The sequence below is a fragment of the Hylaeus volcanicus genome, chromosome 8, assembly GCF_026283585.1.
Source record: "Hylaeus volcanicus isolate JK05 chromosome 8, UHH_iyHylVolc1.0_haploid, whole genome shotgun sequence".
Lineage (NCBI taxonomy): Eukaryota > Metazoa > Arthropoda > Insecta > Hymenoptera > Colletidae > Hylaeus > Hylaeus volcanicus.
The window spans coordinates 617,706-637,155 of record NC_071983.1 but is presented as its reverse complement, the minus strand read 5'-3'; the positions used below and the strand labels follow the sequence as shown (position 1 = coordinate 637,155).

Here is a 19,450-nt window from a genome sequence, read left to right as displayed (position 1 = left end):
ACCTCTTAACAACCTCCTAACACCTCTTAACAACCTCCTAACACCTCCTAACACCTCTTAACACCTCTTAACAATCTCCTAACACCTCTTAACAACCTCCTAACACCTCCTAACACCTCCTAACACCTCCTAATACCACCTGATATTTCCCTTGAATTTCCTTTCATTTCCTAGCACATTTCCCTTCATTCCCTGGCACACCTCTTCCTGTCCTGATGCAAAAGGTAAGTTTCGAGTCACAAATAAAAATTGATACCTCCTCACTCGTCAAATTCTCCTGATACAAAAGGTAAGTGTCGAGCTACAATTAAAAGTTATGCCACCTCTTCGAGGATCATGCTCTCCTTGCCTCGTATTGTAAGCATTGGTAGATTACAAAAAGTAACAAACTATAACAAAGATTTGATATTCAACGTATTGAAATTCTAAAATTTCATTTTCAAAATTCCCGCTTTAACTTGGCAATATATATCGTAGTCTGTGCGCACTAGCGCCGCGAGCGGACGAAATTTTGATCACAGTTTTCTAGTAACTTTCGTATGGAGTTGGATCTCCTTATACAGTTTTCATGATTCGTACGTTCGTGGTTCTAATTGACTCGTGCACAACGCTACAGTTTGTGTATTCCTGGGTAAACTTGTGTCAGAAGCTAGAAGGCAGCCATAAGGCATAATACTCGAGAATTAAACGGAGGACTATTTTAACATTTACAGTACAATACCCTAACGTGGATACAACTTACGCAGGGCACCATTGGTACCATCAAATTAATTTGTTTAGAGCCTGTTCTGATCTTACACAGGGACACAAAATCATAGGTTTTGACAAGAGTTTTGTCACCTCTTACCACGTTTATTACAGTTTATAACCATTTGTTTGGCATCGTAAAATTATTATTGATCGTGATGATCATTTTCGATCACGATAAATTAAGTAAGGAATAAATTTAGATTCATTTAAGCTTATTAGATTGATAAAGTTTATTTAACTTTGGAGAAATGGCGGATGATGATTTTGATGGAGACGAGTGAGTAACGTCTTTTGTTTATCGTAAATATTAAAAATATAAGTAGTTTCGTTAGAAGAAATGTTTATTTATTTATTTTGTAATAAAAATTCAATTAAAGTACATTGTAAATATATATCTGTGATTTCAACAATATATGTTTAAAAGTATTACAAATTATACTGAATAAAATATTACAAATCGTATGAGGACTGTATCACTGATACTATAATATTTAAAGGGTTGCAGATGATTTTGATGATGTTGATGACGACGATAATATAGAATTAGAACCTCAGGAAGAGGATGGAGAGAATATAGAATTGTTAGCAGCTGGCGAAGCTACTGGTGGTGTGCAAAGATCAAAAAGGATTACAACTAGATACATGACAAAGTTAGTAACTTGGAATTCTATTTAAAATTACATGTTTACCTATAGTTTAGTATTAATGATTTTATTCAAATATTATAGCTAATATAAATAAGAGAAGCTTTACATTATGTAGCATGTATAGATATGAAATATTATATTTCAATTATACATTTACAGATATGAACGAGCAAGAGTTTTAGGAACAAGAGCATTACAAATAGCCATGTGTGCACCGGTAATGGTAGAATTAGAGGGAGAAACAGATCCCTTGCAAATTGCAATGAAAGAATTGAAGCAAAGGAAAATTCCGATTGTTATCAGACGCTATTTGCCTGACAATAGTTATGAAGATTGGGGCATAGACGAATTAATTATAATAGATCATTAAACTATAATTGATACTGTATATTCAAATCAACTTTCTAAAATAATTTAAGAAGTGGTGGAATTTATTGTATCAATAGTGTTTTAATTTCTGTATGTTAAGTACTTGTATAAAAAAAAAAAATAAATAGTAAACGTGGATTTTGTATAACTCATTTTAGTGAAAATATATAAAAATAAATGGACTATAGGGAAAAGGTTAGGGAATTTTATCTAGTTACAAAAATGCAACTGGTGACTAAGTTACTAGAGGTTAGAAAACATCAGATTTAAATCCAGCTGATTTGTGATGAAATTCGTCCTAAAAATTATGAAACGTTCATGTATACGTTTTAAAACATAATAAAACGAGTTCACAGCACGCAAATGTATGTAAATTATCTTATCACGAATCTTTCCTGCTCAATTGCAAATCACGGTGATATAATCACACAGTAGTTTAAGAATACTCTGTCATAAACGATTTTGAAATGCAAAGTGTTTCACTGAAAGTTAATTCGTGATCGTGATAAATTATTTACGTAAATAAACTCTGAACATAGAAATATAATATGAAAATCCTTGAAATTGAGGTATAATATGACGTGGTAAGTAAATTATATATTATAGTATACGTATTCATCAATTCGGAGAGGTTAAGGTGGTAACAATACATATACTGTTGCAGGAATCCTTTAAAGAAAAACCATTTGACACAGAGACCCACACCAGCACCGCCTCTGTTATCTCATGTAGAAGACAGAGAGCTCGATGTTGCAGTTCAAAGACTTATTTAGTATGTATTATTTATTACTGTTTCGTTTCCCAATTAAATAATACATAAACGATTTTTCAAAGTATCTACTAGCATTTTATATAAACAAAATTAACTGTCTCGTATTATATAATATTGTTTACTTTAAAGCGTTGAAGATACAATTAGGAAACTGACAAAAGAAATGAAGAAGTATATAGAAGCTGTAGTAAACTTAGATCGTGCAGACCAAAGACTAACGCTAAATTTGACAACTTGTGGCCTGGCTCATCTCAACGATGAGTTTAGAAAAGTAGTGGAAGACTACCACTCTGTTACCACTCAGGTACATTTATAATTTATTAACTAGCAATGTTTAATGTAATAAAATAGTTCTTGTACCTTGGATAGATCGGGAAGACAGTACAAGAAATGGCAGTTCTTTGTCAAAAAACATTTATAGAACCTTTAAAAAAATTACGAGACGAGTTTGCTCTAATAGCTGCAGCAATAGCCAAACGTGAAGAGCTGGTAGCTGCTTGGAGAAATTATTACAATCGCGTAAGAAAGTTACAAGAAAAAAAGGATAGAACAGCCAGTCATATTGCAAAACTGGAAAGAGAAAGACGAGCAGAAGAAGCAGCTGCAAAGGATCTAAAGACTGTACATGCTCAACTACTCGTCGAACTACCTACATTTCTTGACAAGAGACTAGAATATATTAAGCCTAGTATACATGCTTTGATAATGGTACAGTTAGATTATTATGGAAGTACAACAAAATTATTTACACACTTAATGCCAATTCCAAATGCTTTGGGATCACCGTCCAGTGCGATGGTACCCGAAGACGAATATCAACAAACTGTGGCTAACCAAATGAACAGAATAAGAGCTCTTACCATTGTCAAAAATCATTGAAAGTTACTAGCACTTCCATAACTAAAATAAAATCCTAAAAGGACCGGCGATGCTGTTGAGCTATCGTGGGTACGAATGTATTTATCACATGGCAGTATTTACATTGATATTGTAGAAGTATAGATAAATTTAAGATGGAACCATTCCTTGATTTCGTTTCCATTGAGCACCCGAACGGCGATTGTGATTAGCACGTGATGCTTTATGGGTGTTTTTCTGCTGCCTATTGAATAAGATTTCTTTCTCTTGCCCTTGTCCTCTGGGTTTACCTGCGTATAAAGGGAAATTACGCGATCAAATATTTTAAATGCTTTTTTCGTGAGCTCTATGAAACGTCTAATAATGTGACTGTCGATGCATCTTAATAAATACAACTTACCAGCTACGTTGCTTGAAGCTCTTCTGCCTCGATTAGCTTGCCTTCGTTCTTCAGCTCTAGTACGCAATTCGGCCGGATTCTGTACAAAATGATCTTTACCGTTTTGTTCAGCTCCTAAATCTTCATCCTCCGATTCAGATTCATTAGCCATATCGACTTTTCGCCTTGGGAGGAGTATCTAAGGTAATATGAATCATTATTTCCATGTATTTTGAATCTACTGATATTTAAACCTAAGTGAAAATACGAACTCTTGGCGTAGTAAAAGGTCTGGAATCTATCTCAACGGAATCGTATTGTGTAGTACTGCGCGAATCTCTGTTATCATACGTATCGTCATATTCATCCTCGTAATCATCTATAAAGCTGTAACTATAACAAACGTTAAGTTAAATTTCACGAAATAATACAATTTTATGAATGTTATCGAACATAATTGTTATTTGCAAATAAATGTTATTTTTATATGTTATGTATACAAATAAAATTAAATTACTCTACTCCTCGAAACTTACTTTCTCGTTATATAATCTTTGGGTACTTCGATGACTTCGCGAGTTTTAACGCGAACGTCGTCATCGTTATCGTCACTGAACTCGTCCAATTCATCGGGGTCAACAGTTTGGTCATTGTAGATTGGAATACAATGCTATCGGAATGCATATTGCTATTTACATTTCTTAATAATAAATCATTATTTATATTAGTGACGTAAAATTAAGTTTCTATACCGTGTAATCTGGCGGTGTATCGTTCACTGTGGGTTTTAAATCTTTCAATTTTTCCAATTGGGGTGGTAATGTATTTTCCAATACGGCATTTATCACAGACGCAGTATCATATTTGTAATGTTCCAAACACATCTTTGAAATAAACCATGTTAATGAATATAATTTTTAACGCAAACTTGTTACCATGTAAAAACTGTTACCTCGATAAAACGTTCGTCTAAATCATTAAAGATATCTTGAACCTCAGTTATAAGTGAGGCCAATTTAACGCCGTTCTTCATTAAAGGTATTTTCTTCTCATTTGAAGAACTTAAACTACCACTAGATGTTACGGCCCGAGTTTGAACACCACTAGGTCCAGCTACGCCTTCCTAGAAAGAAATAATATTATATAGAAATATATAAAAGTAAAAATGTTTTTGTACCTTCGCTACTTACAATTACATCATTGAAGACAGCAGCAGACGGAGTATTTGATTTTCCAACAGTTGCACTGATCGAGTTCAATATGTAATTACATTTTATTGCATCACTGAATATTTGTTAAGGATCGAAGAACTGATAGTATACAATTTTTTAATTGTATTGATTTTATTTTAATCAAACCGTTTCAAAAAGGATACACTTCAGCACAAATATTTGACAAAATTTTCAGATCCGATGTTACTGGATAAAATCGATCGTAATCTGTAATGAATTCTTTCTCCGAAATTGCACTGGTTAAAAATGTAAGATATTCTTCAACATGATTTTTTATTTCTGCTTCTGTCATCGTATTTCTAAATATAATTATATTTTCGATTAGAATAAATGACGGACTTTTATTATTTAAATATGTGTAAACTTACAAATTTTTCTGTGTATTCTTTATGGGTTCGTATATTATAGTTCGAAAGAGCTGTAAAATTTCAACCCTTATCACATCTAATCGATGCTTCAGTTCCATATATTTCGCTATATTTGCTTCATTATATCCTAGCTTACCTAATTTTTTATACATCTCAGGTATTGTGCCCTCATATATCGAAACAATTCTAGATAATAGTAAACAAGAAAGGAAATTACCGAAAATAGTTATACACCAATTAAATTATAAATTTGTATACTTACTTATTCATAAAATCTTCTCTATGAAATGTACTCACTGCAGGTGGGTAATTTCTTAAAAACACAGTAATCGTTGATGATATATCCAATAGATATAATATCATATCCTCTAAATTAAATAATGTAAGTTCTGGAGTTTCTTTCAGTAGCGAAACTGCTTCATTGGCATTACAAACAGGACTAGTGAATTTTCTTTCAACATTTTCAAAGGCCTAAACTAACAATATTCATATTCAGTTATATTTTTCAAATAGCATTTACTTTTTATACATTAGTACGTCACCTCTATAAGACAAGGAACTGCTTTTTGAAAATCATTATTGTACCGTGGTTCTAATATGAATAAACTCTTTAAAAGTCTCTTCATTATTTTATCATTTTCTCGGCCATAAAGTTGACAGAGATCAAAGATAATTGGTACCGTAAATATGAAATTTTCATACAATAGGTTTCCAAGAAATGGACGATCCATGTATTCCTCGCTGCTTTCCTTGTTTGTCACAAGACGTGTAAAGGTCATAAGCACATAGCGACTAAGAGTTTCTAGAAGTTCCAACATTTCTGGACAGTTTGAAAAAGTTTCTAAAGCATAAAATGGTGGTGCTTCTTGTAGAAAAGATACTAATGCATTTAGTATCGATTTATTGAATACGATGTTCGACCAGAATCTAAATAAAAATCCATAACAATGCAAACATATAATACAGAAAAACATAGTAAAGACTTACACAGACTTGCAATATTTTTACTATTGTAAATCAGTATTGCTGTATGCTGTTGTGAAAGAGCTACTGCATACTTTCAGTGCTGAATTATTTAGTATATTTACCTGTAAAACTGGAGGCTAAGTAACCATTTTAAATCATCAATCATGCATTGGACAATTTCCATCCAACGTTCCTTTGCCCCCATAATTTCAGATCCGTCCTCATTATATATTTTAGGATCTTCGTAATTTAAAAAATAATGATCTTCCACCCACCTTTTATCCTGAAAAAAGAAATGGGTAAAAAGACACATTATATTGCATTCATAACTTAATCATAAATGTTAGCTTTAACAAAGCATAGATAAATTTATTCCTATATATATGTATTTAAATAATGAAAAACTTGACAATCTTAACAAGGAATAAACATAATGACATTTATTACAAATAAACATACCATAGCATTAACAGACTCAAGAACACCATCTGCTTTTATACATATCTCTAGTTTGTCCAGAGACAGAAAATCCGGATTCTATGAAACAAATGAAGAGTTAACGCGGTTTTGTAATAATTTTGATTATTATAACCTCTCGCAATCAGTAACAGATGAAAGTTGTGAATAATCAAAGTACATAAAGTTACCTTGAGTGGATCCATGTTCTCACGCGATACATTTCCCGTCATAAACAGTCAAAAATAACGTTGATTAACACGGAGCAGTTCTAATCGCAAATAAATTAACACTTAAAAAATAACGGTGCACCAGAAAGCGTTACTTTGCGACGTTCGAGAGGAATACCTGGGTATACACCCGAATACCGCACGCCGAATATATATACTCTTCTTTTTCCAACTCCAAACAAATTCCTATTGTTCTATTACCGTTCGTCTGAAACCAGGGCCCCCAAGCTCTACTCTTGTGACCATGAACATATGCAACAAGTCGAACGAATCGCTACAAAGTAGCGAAAATCTGTTAACTACGCGACATTTACAATGTAAGATTATCAAATGCAAATATTAAAGTATTATTTATTACAAGTGAACTAATGTGTTTTGAAAATGAATTTTGCTACATGTATGTTGGCCCTGATGTATGTAACCTATTCATGACAAGTAGCATAAATGCATAAATACCAATGTTCTAACGTGTTATTTAATAAATACTCGTACATAATCCGTACGTAAACAAATATAGTTCGTATTTAATAAATAGGTGCACATATGAGATATACAAATAAATATACTATTATATTGGGAGAATAAAATTTCTTAGATGGATTTCTAATTTAAATTAACCTTGCCAATGATAATGTCAGATATAATTAATTAATACATGAATAGGATTCTAGATTTATTTATTTCTATATATAATAGAAATTATGTTTTTACGAACAAAATAGATAATTCATGCGACATGTGTAATTTTTTTTTTAGTATTTTGCAAATCCTGTAAAGTAAATAAATTGTACATGAATGTTTCTAATAAATGATTTTTTTCAATCAATTTCATTTTAATTATACCTTTCATTTATTTTATTCGGTTCATTCTACTTTCAATTTTCATTTCCTTAAAAATCAACAAACCTCTGCAAATTACATACATTTAAAAGTTTGTCAAATTTGGAAATTGTGAGACGCTGACAATATTGCGAATTGCAGATACGTTACCCGATCTAAGAAACTAACAAATATACAGGTTGCGAAATATTTCTAATCAACAAAATTATTTTTATCAGAAAGTGATATAATAAAAAAAAAAAAAGGAAATGAAAATAAATGAGAACGAAATTCAATAAAAATAAAACTAATATAAAGAGAAAATAGGACAGTAAAAAGAAAACAATATTCATTGCAGCATAAAACTCAATAATCAAAGAATAGAAAAATAACTATTTCAGCTTTCTTAATCTTGGATTTATTTCTGTACAGAAAATCATGTTAAACTTGCGGAGTTATAATAAAACCACATCATTATCTAAATAGTTACAACATTAAACATCACAGAAGGTTTTACATGTGTATTATCAATAACACAGTTCGATCGACATAAACATTAATTCTTTGCGGTCGATAGTTGAACCTGTCATCATCGTCTCAACTGCAAAGGGTTTTAATACAGAAATGATACATTGTTGAAATAAAATAAATGTAAAGTTTAATCACTGTAAGTTATAGTACTTAAATATATATTAAAGCACCAATGTATTGATTAAACTTTTATTTGCAATACAAACCTATTTCAAATAACGTTTGTCAATAAATTGTTGTAACATAATAGAAGTTAAAATTATAAGTAAACATAACTTCCGTTATTAATTTTGCAAATAGTAACAGCAACTAAAATATATTCTGGAGGTACGATAGTAAAATGTCTACACTTGTATCATTAACTTTTTAAATCAAGTTAATAAGTTTGATCATAAGAAAAAAAATACAATGCTATCTTAACTTCTTACGTACATTTACGTACGGATTTAGGTCCCATTTTTATAACGTTGAAAACACAAAAACTAAGTGAAACTAAAATATTCTTTTAGTATAAAAAAACGTTTTTAAAAATGCATAAAAAAATATATATATTTATATAGAAAATCTTACTAACGCCTTCGCGTAAGTAACTTCGAGGTACCTTATATAATAATAAATGTTTTAATACTGTTATTAATATAGTAACTGTTGTACTTTTTAACTGTTTATACACGAAGAAAAAATGGTACGCTGTATAACAATTATAAGAAATACAACAGATTTTCCATTTGAGTACTCGGTGGTCGACGTATAAATTGTGCTACCAAGAAGGCTAACTTGTGAGCATATTGGCAAGGTGCAGGTACTTTAACGGTACCAGACCAGTTATAATACATGTGAGTCAACTTGTACGTAAGTCTTTGCATTTGGTCGGCTCTCCAGCCTGTTGAATCAGCAATGACGTTATACGAACAAGGCGTCACTGTTCCTTGACGAACACTTTGCGAGACTACATAAAAGTCATATTTCATGGGATCTGTAACCACATCATCGACAATTGTTCCTGGTGGTGGATTATTTTGATTATAAAAGAAACGCGTGTTGATGCGTTTCGTAACTACTACAAAGGCCATTTTTACTAAAGCAGGATCTCCATAAATTTTACTCAGTTTAGACTTTATCTGCTCTACCTCATGTGAATAAATGTAGGGCACTTGGCCCTCGCCAACGCCATCACGATAAATAACTATGTGCGACGGTAAAGCTTTATTTAGCTCTTTGTAAGTGTATAACGCTTTTGTTATATTTATAGAGAACTCGTTAGATAATTCTTCACCCGAAGTATGTGGGTTTACTGCGCTGAAATATCTTGTTAAATTCTTATCGAGTGATGCAACCATTGCACCATAGTCGCGTCCCTTATCGGTCGGGTCGTGGCACACATCAAACCCGATAACCATTAAATTAATGGGTGGTAATAAAACTGTCCATGGAGCACCACCTAACTTGCAGACCAACTGAATTGCTACCTTTGTAGCTATTGATCTCACACCTTTCGACCTCAGATTTTTCGTCAAGAAAACTTGTGACGGTACTGGCCGATCAACAGTACATTTCTTTTTTATGGCACTGTATCGATCAGCTCGATTATTAGAGACCACACAAAATACAAGGTCCGGATTAGAGGTACTCATTATTCGTTCGAGTGTTTCAGAGTAGGTATTCGACCTATCATCGCGTATCTCACAAAATCTGGGACTTTCAAATCTACATCCCATGCCACTCGCGGATTCTTGGAGTGTTCTGACAAAGTTCTGTAAAGTACAATATATATGTAACAGTAATGAAAAAAAAACGTAGTTTCATAAAAATTTTAAATATTGTACCTCCATATCACGGCGACCTTGGTTAGTGCATATAACAACCCAATTACTTAATTTTGCAGCGTTAAACATTGGCTTATTGTGAAGTTCCCTCGTCCAATCGGCGAACTGACCTGCAGAGCACTGACGGTTATCACCAACAACAATATTTTCGGGAGGTAGAATGCGCCCCTCCACGTTCGTTAATCTTTCATCGAGTTTTAAGTTCCACTCGGTCAATTCTTGTACGATCGTATTCGTTGATCTTAATCTTCTATTAAAAGTCATTAATTTGTCTATACGTGCTCTAGGAGATACACGAGTATGCTCCGCCAAAGCACGCATTAAGTTGAAATTATTCCTCATTGCGTCAGTGATACCTACAGCAAAAATGATTTATTACGCGATGAAATATATGCTGTAAATATAAACGGAGATTATTCAATTAACATACCCGTTGCTCGACATAATTCAGGAACAAGATATACTAATTCGGGTTGACCCGCACGTCGTTCTTTTGGTTTTACTCTTGTTACAAGCATAGGTTGGGAATTATTGCGTATTACAATTTGATACTTATTTTTGTAATAATCTTTGTACGAAATACTTTCACCATTACGCAATTGAAATGTTGAATTAGGATTTGCAGTATAGTCAATATCAGTGATACGATAAGTATTATTATTGTAGTCTGTTAATACGACTATTCCAATAACTTGAGATTCATATAAATTCTAAAAGTAAACGCAATTCACTATAAATACTTAGCTGAAACTAAATATGTATTATCAATAAATAACATTCTTACCTTATATTCATTCCGATTCTGCTGATAACAATCATTTAATATGTCTAATAAAGTTTGTTGGCGCATGACTTTATGTGTTATTTCAGCACACATAAGGATGTGATCCTCGTGTTGTCTTATAGAAGTAAGATATCCAGGCCATAGTTCTAATCTAAATTCTTGAACTTCCACCTGTGTTGCAATTAAAAAAAAATATATATATATTACTTAATTCGTAAATAAAAATATGTAAAAAGTATGTGGAAATTAAACATTAAAATAAGGTAATACTAAATAAAAATATTCACATGACAAGTATTAAAACATAATTATTTTTCTATTAAACTACTAATATATTTATTTACTTACTTTGCTGCGTGCATCAAAATAATCGCGTCCAACAAGTTGAAGATTCAGAAGACCCAAACACTTCCGCATTATTATATTGAAAAATTGAATATAATGGTAATCACCTTTGGCCATATCTCCAACAAGACGTACAGTAATCCTGATTTTTGTGTCATCTGATTTACGAACAGACCACAATTCTAAAGTCTAAAATTTTTAATACATTTAAAATATATTCGATTAAATTCATTTTAATAGGAAATCTTACATCTTGTATTCGGACACTGGTGTATAGAACGGTGCCATCAAAAACGTAGGCACCTCCTAAAGCTTCTTTGTGAAGCTTCAGCAGACCCTTTCGGACCATAGTGCGATCTTCTTCGGGAGCAAAGTCAACCCTATATTGGTAAAGACACCAATCGGTAGTAGTCAACAGTTTGAAATAATTCGACTGTAGATTAACCGGTGAACCACTGGTACCTAAAAAGTACAATTGTCGTTTAATATATATTTTATGTGTAAAGTATATTATACATCATTCAAATGTTAAGATCTTAAACATATGAACCTTTTTTGGTAACTAGATTTGTTGGCCTCGTATGGACTTCAGGCATTATAACGCGCCTTCCTCTCATTGCACCTCTACCTACTGAGCCAACGTCTCCACCTTCAGTGACTGTAAATGTTTATATGTATTAATAGTTAAAAAGAATATCGTGCAGAATTCTGATTTTAACAAAGATGTAATATCTTTTTTCCTCACCTTCCATTTTTTCAGGTTCTGAACTTCCAGTATAACCAGGTGCTGCATCACCTCTAGGCCCCAATCGCTGCGTAGCACGGCCAGCACTCTAGTCCATTAAAAAAAATTCTAAAAACTTCATGTCGTAAAATGTATTGAATATAATAGTAAACTATTCAAACACTTGGAATAAAATTAATTCTTGACATAAAATATGAATTACAGTAATATCCTTCAGGTTTTCACACATTTTGTGCCTTGGTTTGTTAAAAAGTTACGCTTCCACTGACCATCCTTTAGATCAGTTTGTTTGGAACGATTCTTCTGACATTAAGAATCTGTGCTTTTCAAGTAACTAGCAAAATAGCAAATTTGTGTCTTAATCCCACCTCCTCTCCCTATTTTCATATGATGTGTAACATATAAATTTGAACAAAATGTCTGACATCAAGTACAAAATTCTTATTATGCGTGAAATATTCCCAACAGTCAACTGGTATTATTTCACTCGACCTCATCATCGTTCCTTACTCTCACTCGCCCACTTCTACACAGGGTATCGAGTGAGCCTGAAAGATAAGAGAGATCGAATTACGCTTACCCAACTCTCGGGTTGTTAGCGCCCGATCCTAGTCAAGCGATAACTTGATGGACATTACTGTATTTGAACAGACTGTAACTATACATATTTTATGCTTCGATTAACAATTATTATTAAAAATTTTAATCAGTATTTTCCAAAGCAGAAAAGAAGAAGAATTATTTATTTATTTCTGCTGCGTTCCAACCTTCGCCAGCAAACGCTACCCCCCCCCCCCCCTTCAAGGAAGTGTGCTACGGGTACATGAAGGGGGACGACGGCACGATTTGGCGGGACTAGAACGTTGGTAATTGGTCAATCCGACTTCACGGGTCACTTTTCCGACGTCAATTTCCGAGTCCCATTCCGCTATGATCGAGAGTATCGAGCCATGTGTTTACATTGTAAACTCGATCCGTAGCAATCGGCTCTCCCCACTATTCTAACTTTTTAGCGACAGAAACGTTTCGAACTTTATTGCAAAAGAAGAAGTTTTCGGGACAAAATATTAAAAAGTTGGTTACCACTAGGCATTATTAATATGATAATAATGTTTGCATATAAAAATTTGATTTTAAGCCTTCTTTTGTAGCGCGTATGGGACTTGGATTTCGATGCCTGAATACTTGAATAGTGACCCGGCTCCGTCGTTTGTGCGAGCGCCCGTTGTCCGAGGGTTAAATAGTACATATCACAGTCATCTGCCAAACGTGAACAAACGAAAGTAACAGTTAAATCAACCGACCTGCCAAGGTCACTTTGTTTGTTTTGTATCGAAAACTGTACATGGAAAAGAAAGAAACAGAGGTGTCCTTGGCTGACCACGTGACTTAACTTACAGAACTGTTACCGAATCGAAAAAAAAAAAGAGCATGGCAATAGACACGATTCCGCGCCGCGCTGCCGGCAAACAATAAGGTCTTAAAATAAAGAACTATTCTATAATGATAAAACAAAAATTAAAACACTAACCTTCAACACCCCTTTTACCACAGGATAATTCTCGCTCTAGGCAAAAAACCAAATGAAGTAATTCCAAATATTTTTCACCAATTCCTAAATGGATTTTCATTCAGCAATTTCATAGAAAAATCGAGACAAAATAGTAACAGGCACTGTTAATGATGAAAAACCTTGAGAAAATAAAGTGATGCAAGAAAAGAAAGAATAAGAAAGTATTTGCCTTATTCAATTTGCATTTTTAAGAATTAATTTACTATTTACAATGGCAAGAATTTCAACTAGTCCAAAACAGCCTGTTGGCTAAGGCTAGGGAAACTATGTTATATTTGTAGTCACTTTTTCAATGTATTGCATGGGTTAGTTATGAAATAGCATATGAATATTATAATACACCGTCAGATCTCAACACTATTTACAATATTTAAAAAAAACACTGTATTAAATGTAGAGGAACAAACAAGGAAAAGATATGGAGAACAAGTTACTAAACACCAGAAACCAACTTCTTATTGATTCTTTGATATACCTGTGTTTGTGGTGGTCGAGAATAAGGTGTTTGCGACGACGGGCCTGCTGTTGCTTGAGGTGCAGAAGATCCAGGTCTACGAACCCAAGTAGGTGCCGGCAGTTGTGATCCAGAAGCTGAACCACCAGGTGCTTGTAACTCGCCTTGTGGTCTTTTACCATCTCGTCCTCGTGCTATGCCACGGCTCCTACCCCTGCCTCGATCAGACATGATTTATCTGAAATCAATCACAAATTATAGATTAATTAAAAGATATAAAAGACATACACAGAGTACTCTCTTAACACATTCACAGTCCAGCCATTCAATAGTTTATGATTTAGTAGAAGAGTTGAAAGCAAAACACATTTTAGTTTTTAATAAGTTAAGAAGCAACGTGTGTATAAACCTTGATAAAAACTAAGTGTTTTTTTGAACTTCTTGCTTTAGTGTATTCATGGCTGAATACCAAAATCTATTATCCGAAATAAGAAACTATGGTCGGTAATGAGATTTAATACACTCATTGTCAGTTGTGTACAAATATACAAAGCCAACATGAATTGTCGCTATGTTGTTGCCGGTGGCCCGCGGCAGTCAACGTGTTAAACAATAGCTATTGACTGCTATTTCTTTACATCTAACTCACTTCACTTTCAAGTTTTGTTTAATCTATTAATTGAATGTCTCTTTCAACAAACTAACCAAGTTTACGTTTTTTCGTGTGACGATAAATGTAAATACGTTGCCAGCTTTGAGGTTAAGTGCAAATGTTTGTACAAATTTCTAGAGGAAACGAAATTTGTAAAGTTAATAAAATTAATACAAAGTTGCATGTTTAAACGTATTTGAAAGAAACTCCTGTTAAGATATCAGACTACTAATAATTTACAATTTACAATTTGTAATCATTTAGTGAAACAAAAAAAAGGAAAGTTATAACTGGTAAACTATATCGATAAATTGGCTTTGAAATTTCTCGTAAAATTAATACAATCATCGCAAGAAAAATACAATCATAACAATAAAATAAATTGTAAAACAGTTTGTAAAGAGCTATTTCGATGAAAATATATACCGTATCGACAAGATTTCAAATTAATTATATTACACTTTTTATACACTTACCAAATTGAATACGGTGTACAAAAATGTACAATGTTTAATACTCTTCGCGATCTTGGGTCCGACGCAATTTAATGCAACCTACGCTTGCAGGTACACATTTAGAAATGTGGGCAAGACCAAGCAAGACCAAGCAAGACCAGGCAGAACGCCTCGTTGCCTCGTTTACCTACCTACGCCGAATTGCGCCCGAATGGTCTGCGCATGTGTTTAACTACTGCTACAGTTTTGTCGTCACTGCAAGCACTGCTCTATTCAATGAACTGCTTAGGGTACTATTAGTGTTTCGAAGAACATTTTAATACTTACAAAGGGGCGAAATTCTAATTAAAACACATGATGTTATCGACTAAATTAATTTCATATAAAATTTATACAAATAATTAATCAAAAATTCCGAAATTGATGAAAACTAATAAAGAAAGCTATGGTGTTACGAAGAATGAAATAGCACGTATGCGTAGAACCCACTTCCGTGTTTAATTCCATGCATTATGGGTAATTTCTTGCTACTTTAAAAACAGTTATCAAACTTATAAGACGTTTAATGACAATCCGCACAAATTCAAGCAACTTTCGTCCTTAGAAAAATACAAATATATGATCATTTTCGTTCCATTAAATTTCTTTTTTCTTTTGATAAGAATTCTTTTCAAGAGTTTCTTTTCAATGCATTAAAATAAACGTTCACTTACAAAATAAATTGAACGTATTAAAGAAGAACATGATTTATTATTAAATTAAAAAAGTATTTACTATGCAAAATAATGACAAAATAATTGACAAAGTACTATATTCAAGTCAATGAATAATGCAGTTAGAAGTGATTACAGTACACACGGAATTGTAAAATAATGCATTACTATTTATTTATATGGATAATGACTTATAATATGCAGTTTTTGTTTGTTCGGGGTATAGCTCACTGCTATTCACGGCTTTGCAACTTTGTATAGTCACGTGGTTTTGTTTACCATGCTTTTATCTCAATTATATGCGGTGGGATGAAAGACTCCCACTGGAAGTAGGAGTGGACTTATATTTCTATGCTATTGGAAAGACGACAGGTGGAGCGTGGAGCACGTTGTCTTTAGCTAACCTCTCTTACAGTATGTTAGAAGGTTATATTTGTTAAAGATTTCTGTACTTTAAGAAAATGGGAAAGCAAAAAAGAGAGAGGAGAAAACCTTCTAAGAAAAATCCTACTGGCCTGCCGTCTGTTAAGGATTTTGAATTAGCTGAAGCCGAAAACATTACGAATGAAGATCAAGAAAACGCTTTGCAAAGAATATACGAAGATGTAAGATATCCTTCAGATTCTTGTTTAGTTTTTTTAACCAATTCTAAGCAAATTACTATATAACAAAAATAATATATTTTAATACTTTATGTATTATTACATAAAAAAAAAAATTGTTTAATCTCTCGAGTGCAAAGGGTTATTGTCACGCATCAGTCCTATCAAATTTGAACACATATACAATAATAAGTGAATAACTACATTATAAATGTTACAGGTACAGTCTGCTAATGTTGAGGAAGTATTGTCTGGATTGCAAACATTGGAATCAATGTCTTGCGATTCAAAGCTTGCTGTGCAGATCGCAAAAGATGGAATTGCTAAACTAATAGGACCATTGCTTGTTGATCGCAATGTACTTGTAAGAGCTGAAAGTGCCATGACTCTAAGGAACATTGCAGATAATGGGAAAGCAGAAGCATACGAGTCTTTACTAAAAGATGATATCATGACTCCACTGTGTAGTTTATTGAAACAAGTAAGTTTGAAAAGTATTCAATGTTTATGTTATTGTTTAATTTAATAACTTATATATCATCTATAGTATTATACAGACTGGCAGCTGACACTTGATCAAAATGAAAAAAACAAAGTAAACGATGAAAAGAAAGCATTTGTTCAAGCAGTCACATTGTTATGGACACTATGTGAAAATAATGAACTTGCAGTAAAATATTCGAATCAAGAAGATCTTGCTTGCATTTTAACAAAGTTTTTTGACATTACTATTTACGGTATAGAAATTGTTACAGTGACTGTACAATGTTTACTATCTTTGTCAGAAGATAATACCACTGCTATTGATAAACTTAAAAGCTGTGAAAATACACTTCTTCAACTGTTAAATATAGAAACGAATGATTTTAACATTTCTGATGTAATATGCCTTAAAACTGCTGTTACTGGACTATTAATAAGTTTATTTAACTATGTAGAAAATAATTCTATGAGTACAGTTTCTAAAGGTGTAGCTGTGCTTTCTGAAACACTTTCTATTGATTGCAAAGAGTTATTATCTAATTTATCATCAATTTTACCTCATGAAAAAAATACTTTCTTAGGCAGTGCAAGAAAGAAGGTTCAGGATAGTAGAAAAATATTTGGCTCGCAACAATTAGCATTAGAAATTTTAACTAATTTATGTTCCGAAGAACAAGAAAGTGACAATGATTCTAATTTAGATAATTCAGATTGCGAGAGCGATAGTATAGATGATGTAGATATGGATGACAAATTATTTATTGCAAAATTTTCTCTACCCATGGAGGTAATTGAAGTTTTCAATAGTTGTAACATAATTAAAAAAGTATGGGATAAAACTTTAGCTGTGGACAAAGATACAGTAGAAATACTGGAACAAAATGTGGAGGGACAAGCTATTTTACAGCAAATGCATACATTGAATTGTACAGCTTACCTCTGCTTAAATAATTTAATATCTCATTTAGAAATTGATATACTTGGTGGTATGGAAAATGTGTATAGGTAAAATATTTTTAAGTATATCTTTTAAATTACAATTTTAATTGTAATATGAGAAAAATGATTTAATTGAACTACATTTTTATACTTTTAATGTAGAATGTGGGCTGATATTGGTACAGTTGTTTTCAAAGATGGTAATTCAAAAAATATTGAATTATTGGAATCTGCTACTACAACTATGAGGGCAGCCCTTCAAAGATTATCCGAGGCAAAACCGAACATTTTCAACCAATTAACATTAACTGACATTGAACTAATGTTGAATGGCGAACGTCAGTGTCCAAATGCTAACGTTCGAGCAAATTTAATACGAATGTTGGGCAATCTTGTTTTAATTTTAATTAATAATGATACCCCTGAAAGTTATGAACTAATCAAAGTAAGACACATAATCTTATATTGAAACTTGTTTGTGAATGATTTTTCGTAATGAACAATTTTTTGTAGTATGTATCAACGTTTTTATTAAATACTTGTACGATTGAACCAAAGGCTTGGGTGATAGCAGAATCGTTGGATGCGATAATGGATGCATATTCGGAAGATAATAGTGATCAGTTAGCGCGTGAAATTAAATTAACAGAAACATTACGTGATGTAATACCACGTTTTAAGAATATTGTAAGCCTTCTTTTTTATTTGAATGTATTAACCGATTTATTTATTTCTAATATAATAATTACTTTTTATATTGTCTAAATAGGTGGGACAACAGAAGAAAACTTTAGGAGATAACATTGCAATAGTGTCTACAGTAAATTCAAATATCACAAGATTTATAAAATATAAAGAAAAAAGAATAAAAAATGTTTAAGAAACTACTATTCAAAATTGAAACTAATTTTGCTACTTAGTTTTTATATAGAATGTTTTCATTGTCTTCGTTAAGATATGTATTGGCTGTAGATTGATGAACTGAAATAATACATGTATACAATATAAGTATGTTATTTATGACACAATATTGTATATATAAAAGCTTCATTAAAGATGTTTGTGTATCACGAGGAAACAAAGACTGGAGGAGTTTGTAAATTGTATAATCATAAGACCATGGAATTCTATTGTAATGAAATTTAAAAACATGAATTTTGTAAATATTACAAATAAAAAAAGCTTTTTGCAGAATTTTTGTAATTAATTATATACGTATTCCACGTTACGATATTTTAATGGTGAATTTGTATTATCGTGTTAGCAATCCGTTCCAATTCATTCTACAAAAGAAAACTATAGATAATTGTATACAATATTGAATAAAATATCGAATACCACGATAATAAATAATATGCACAAAATTTAAATAAACTTATTTGAATAGAGTTTATACGTTTCTTCTGAAATAATTGATTAGTACGACTCCATGCTTGCGGAAAAATTGACCGCACTTCTAATTTCGAACGATTTATGACTGAAAAAGAGTAATGATACATTAG

The 19,450-nt window shown here is 32.3% G+C and overlaps 5 protein-coding genes across 6 annotated transcripts; 3 read left to right on the top strand and 2 right to left on the bottom strand.

Moving 5' to 3' along the window:
* The first annotated feature begins 611 nt into the window (after positions 1 to 611).
* On the top strand, positions 612 to 1,904 carry LOC128880689 (DNA-directed RNA polymerases I, II, and III subunit RPABC2). The gene is made up of 3 exons (XM_054131022.1): positions 612 to 1,027; positions 1,248 to 1,400; positions 1,557 to 1,904. The coding sequence occupies exons 1-3, from the start codon at positions 999 to 1,001 to the stop codon at positions 1,765 to 1,767; spliced, it is 393 nt and encodes a 130-aa protein (XP_053986997.1). The 5' UTR covers positions 612 to 998; the 3' UTR covers positions 1,768 to 1,904.
* Positions 1,905 to 2,038: 134 nt separating this feature from the next.
* Positions 2,039 to 3,417, top strand: LOC128880688 (bridging integrator 3-like). Its single transcript, XM_054131021.1, has 4 exons — positions 2,039 to 2,350; positions 2,431 to 2,538; positions 2,668 to 2,842; positions 2,908 to 3,417. The coding sequence occupies exons 1-4, from the start codon at positions 2,343 to 2,345 to the stop codon at positions 3,415 to 3,417; spliced, it is 801 nt and encodes a 266-aa protein (XP_053986996.1). The 5' UTR covers positions 2,039 to 2,342.
* A 50-nt stretch (positions 3,418 to 3,467) lies between these two features.
* Positions 3,468 to 7,811, bottom strand: LOC128880686 (activating signal cointegrator 1 complex subunit 2). 2 transcript variants are annotated; one of them, XM_054131020.1, is made up of 14 exons: positions 6,989 to 7,808; positions 6,801 to 6,878; positions 6,464 to 6,624; positions 5,918 to 6,302; positions 5,638 to 5,846; positions 5,376 to 5,561; positions 5,151 to 5,306; positions 4,966 to 5,059; positions 4,728 to 4,898; positions 4,528 to 4,659; positions 4,312 to 4,445; positions 4,048 to 4,168; positions 3,797 to 3,974; positions 3,468 to 3,686 (listed from the first exon to the last, which is right to left on the bottom strand). In XM_054131020.1, exons 1-14 carry the CDS (start codon positions 7,028 to 7,030, stop codon positions 3,547 to 3,549), a joined length of 2,187 nt encoding a protein of 728 aa, XP_053986995.1. In that variant the 5' UTR covers positions 7,031 to 7,808; the 3' UTR covers positions 3,468 to 3,546. The 2 variants fall into 2 exon arrangements, with proteins under 2 accessions (XP_053986995.1, XP_053986994.1); XM_054131019.1 differs by having other exon boundaries at positions 3,468 to 3,974; positions 6,989 to 7,811.
* A 430-nt stretch (positions 7,812 to 8,241) lies between these two features.
* On the bottom strand, positions 8,242 to 15,422 carry LOC128880685 (piwi-like protein Siwi). The gene is made up of 11 exons (XM_054131018.1): positions 15,233 to 15,422; positions 14,126 to 14,342; positions 13,609 to 13,644; positions 12,078 to 12,165; positions 11,883 to 11,990; positions 11,583 to 11,794; positions 11,336 to 11,521; positions 10,988 to 11,158; positions 10,634 to 10,913; positions 10,204 to 10,559; positions 8,242 to 10,131 (listed from the first exon to the last, which is right to left on the bottom strand). Exons 2-11 carry the CDS (start codon positions 14,333 to 14,335, stop codon positions 9,079 to 9,081), a joined length of 2,700 nt encoding a protein of 899 aa, XP_053986993.1. The 5' UTR covers positions 14,336 to 14,342; positions 15,233 to 15,422; the 3' UTR covers positions 8,242 to 9,078.
* Positions 15,423 to 16,155: 733 nt separating this feature from the next.
* LOC128881232 (HEAT repeat-containing protein 3) lies at positions 16,156 to 19,180 on the top strand. Its single transcript, XM_054132066.1, has 6 exons — positions 16,156 to 16,529; positions 16,747 to 17,007; positions 17,074 to 18,014; positions 18,111 to 18,393; positions 18,462 to 18,635; positions 18,718 to 19,180. The coding sequence occupies exons 1-6, from the start codon at positions 16,386 to 16,388 to the stop codon at positions 18,826 to 18,828; spliced, it is 1,914 nt and encodes a 637-aa protein (XP_053988041.1). The 5' UTR covers positions 16,156 to 16,385; the 3' UTR covers positions 18,829 to 19,180.
* Positions 19,181 to 19,450: the final 270 nt, after the last annotated feature.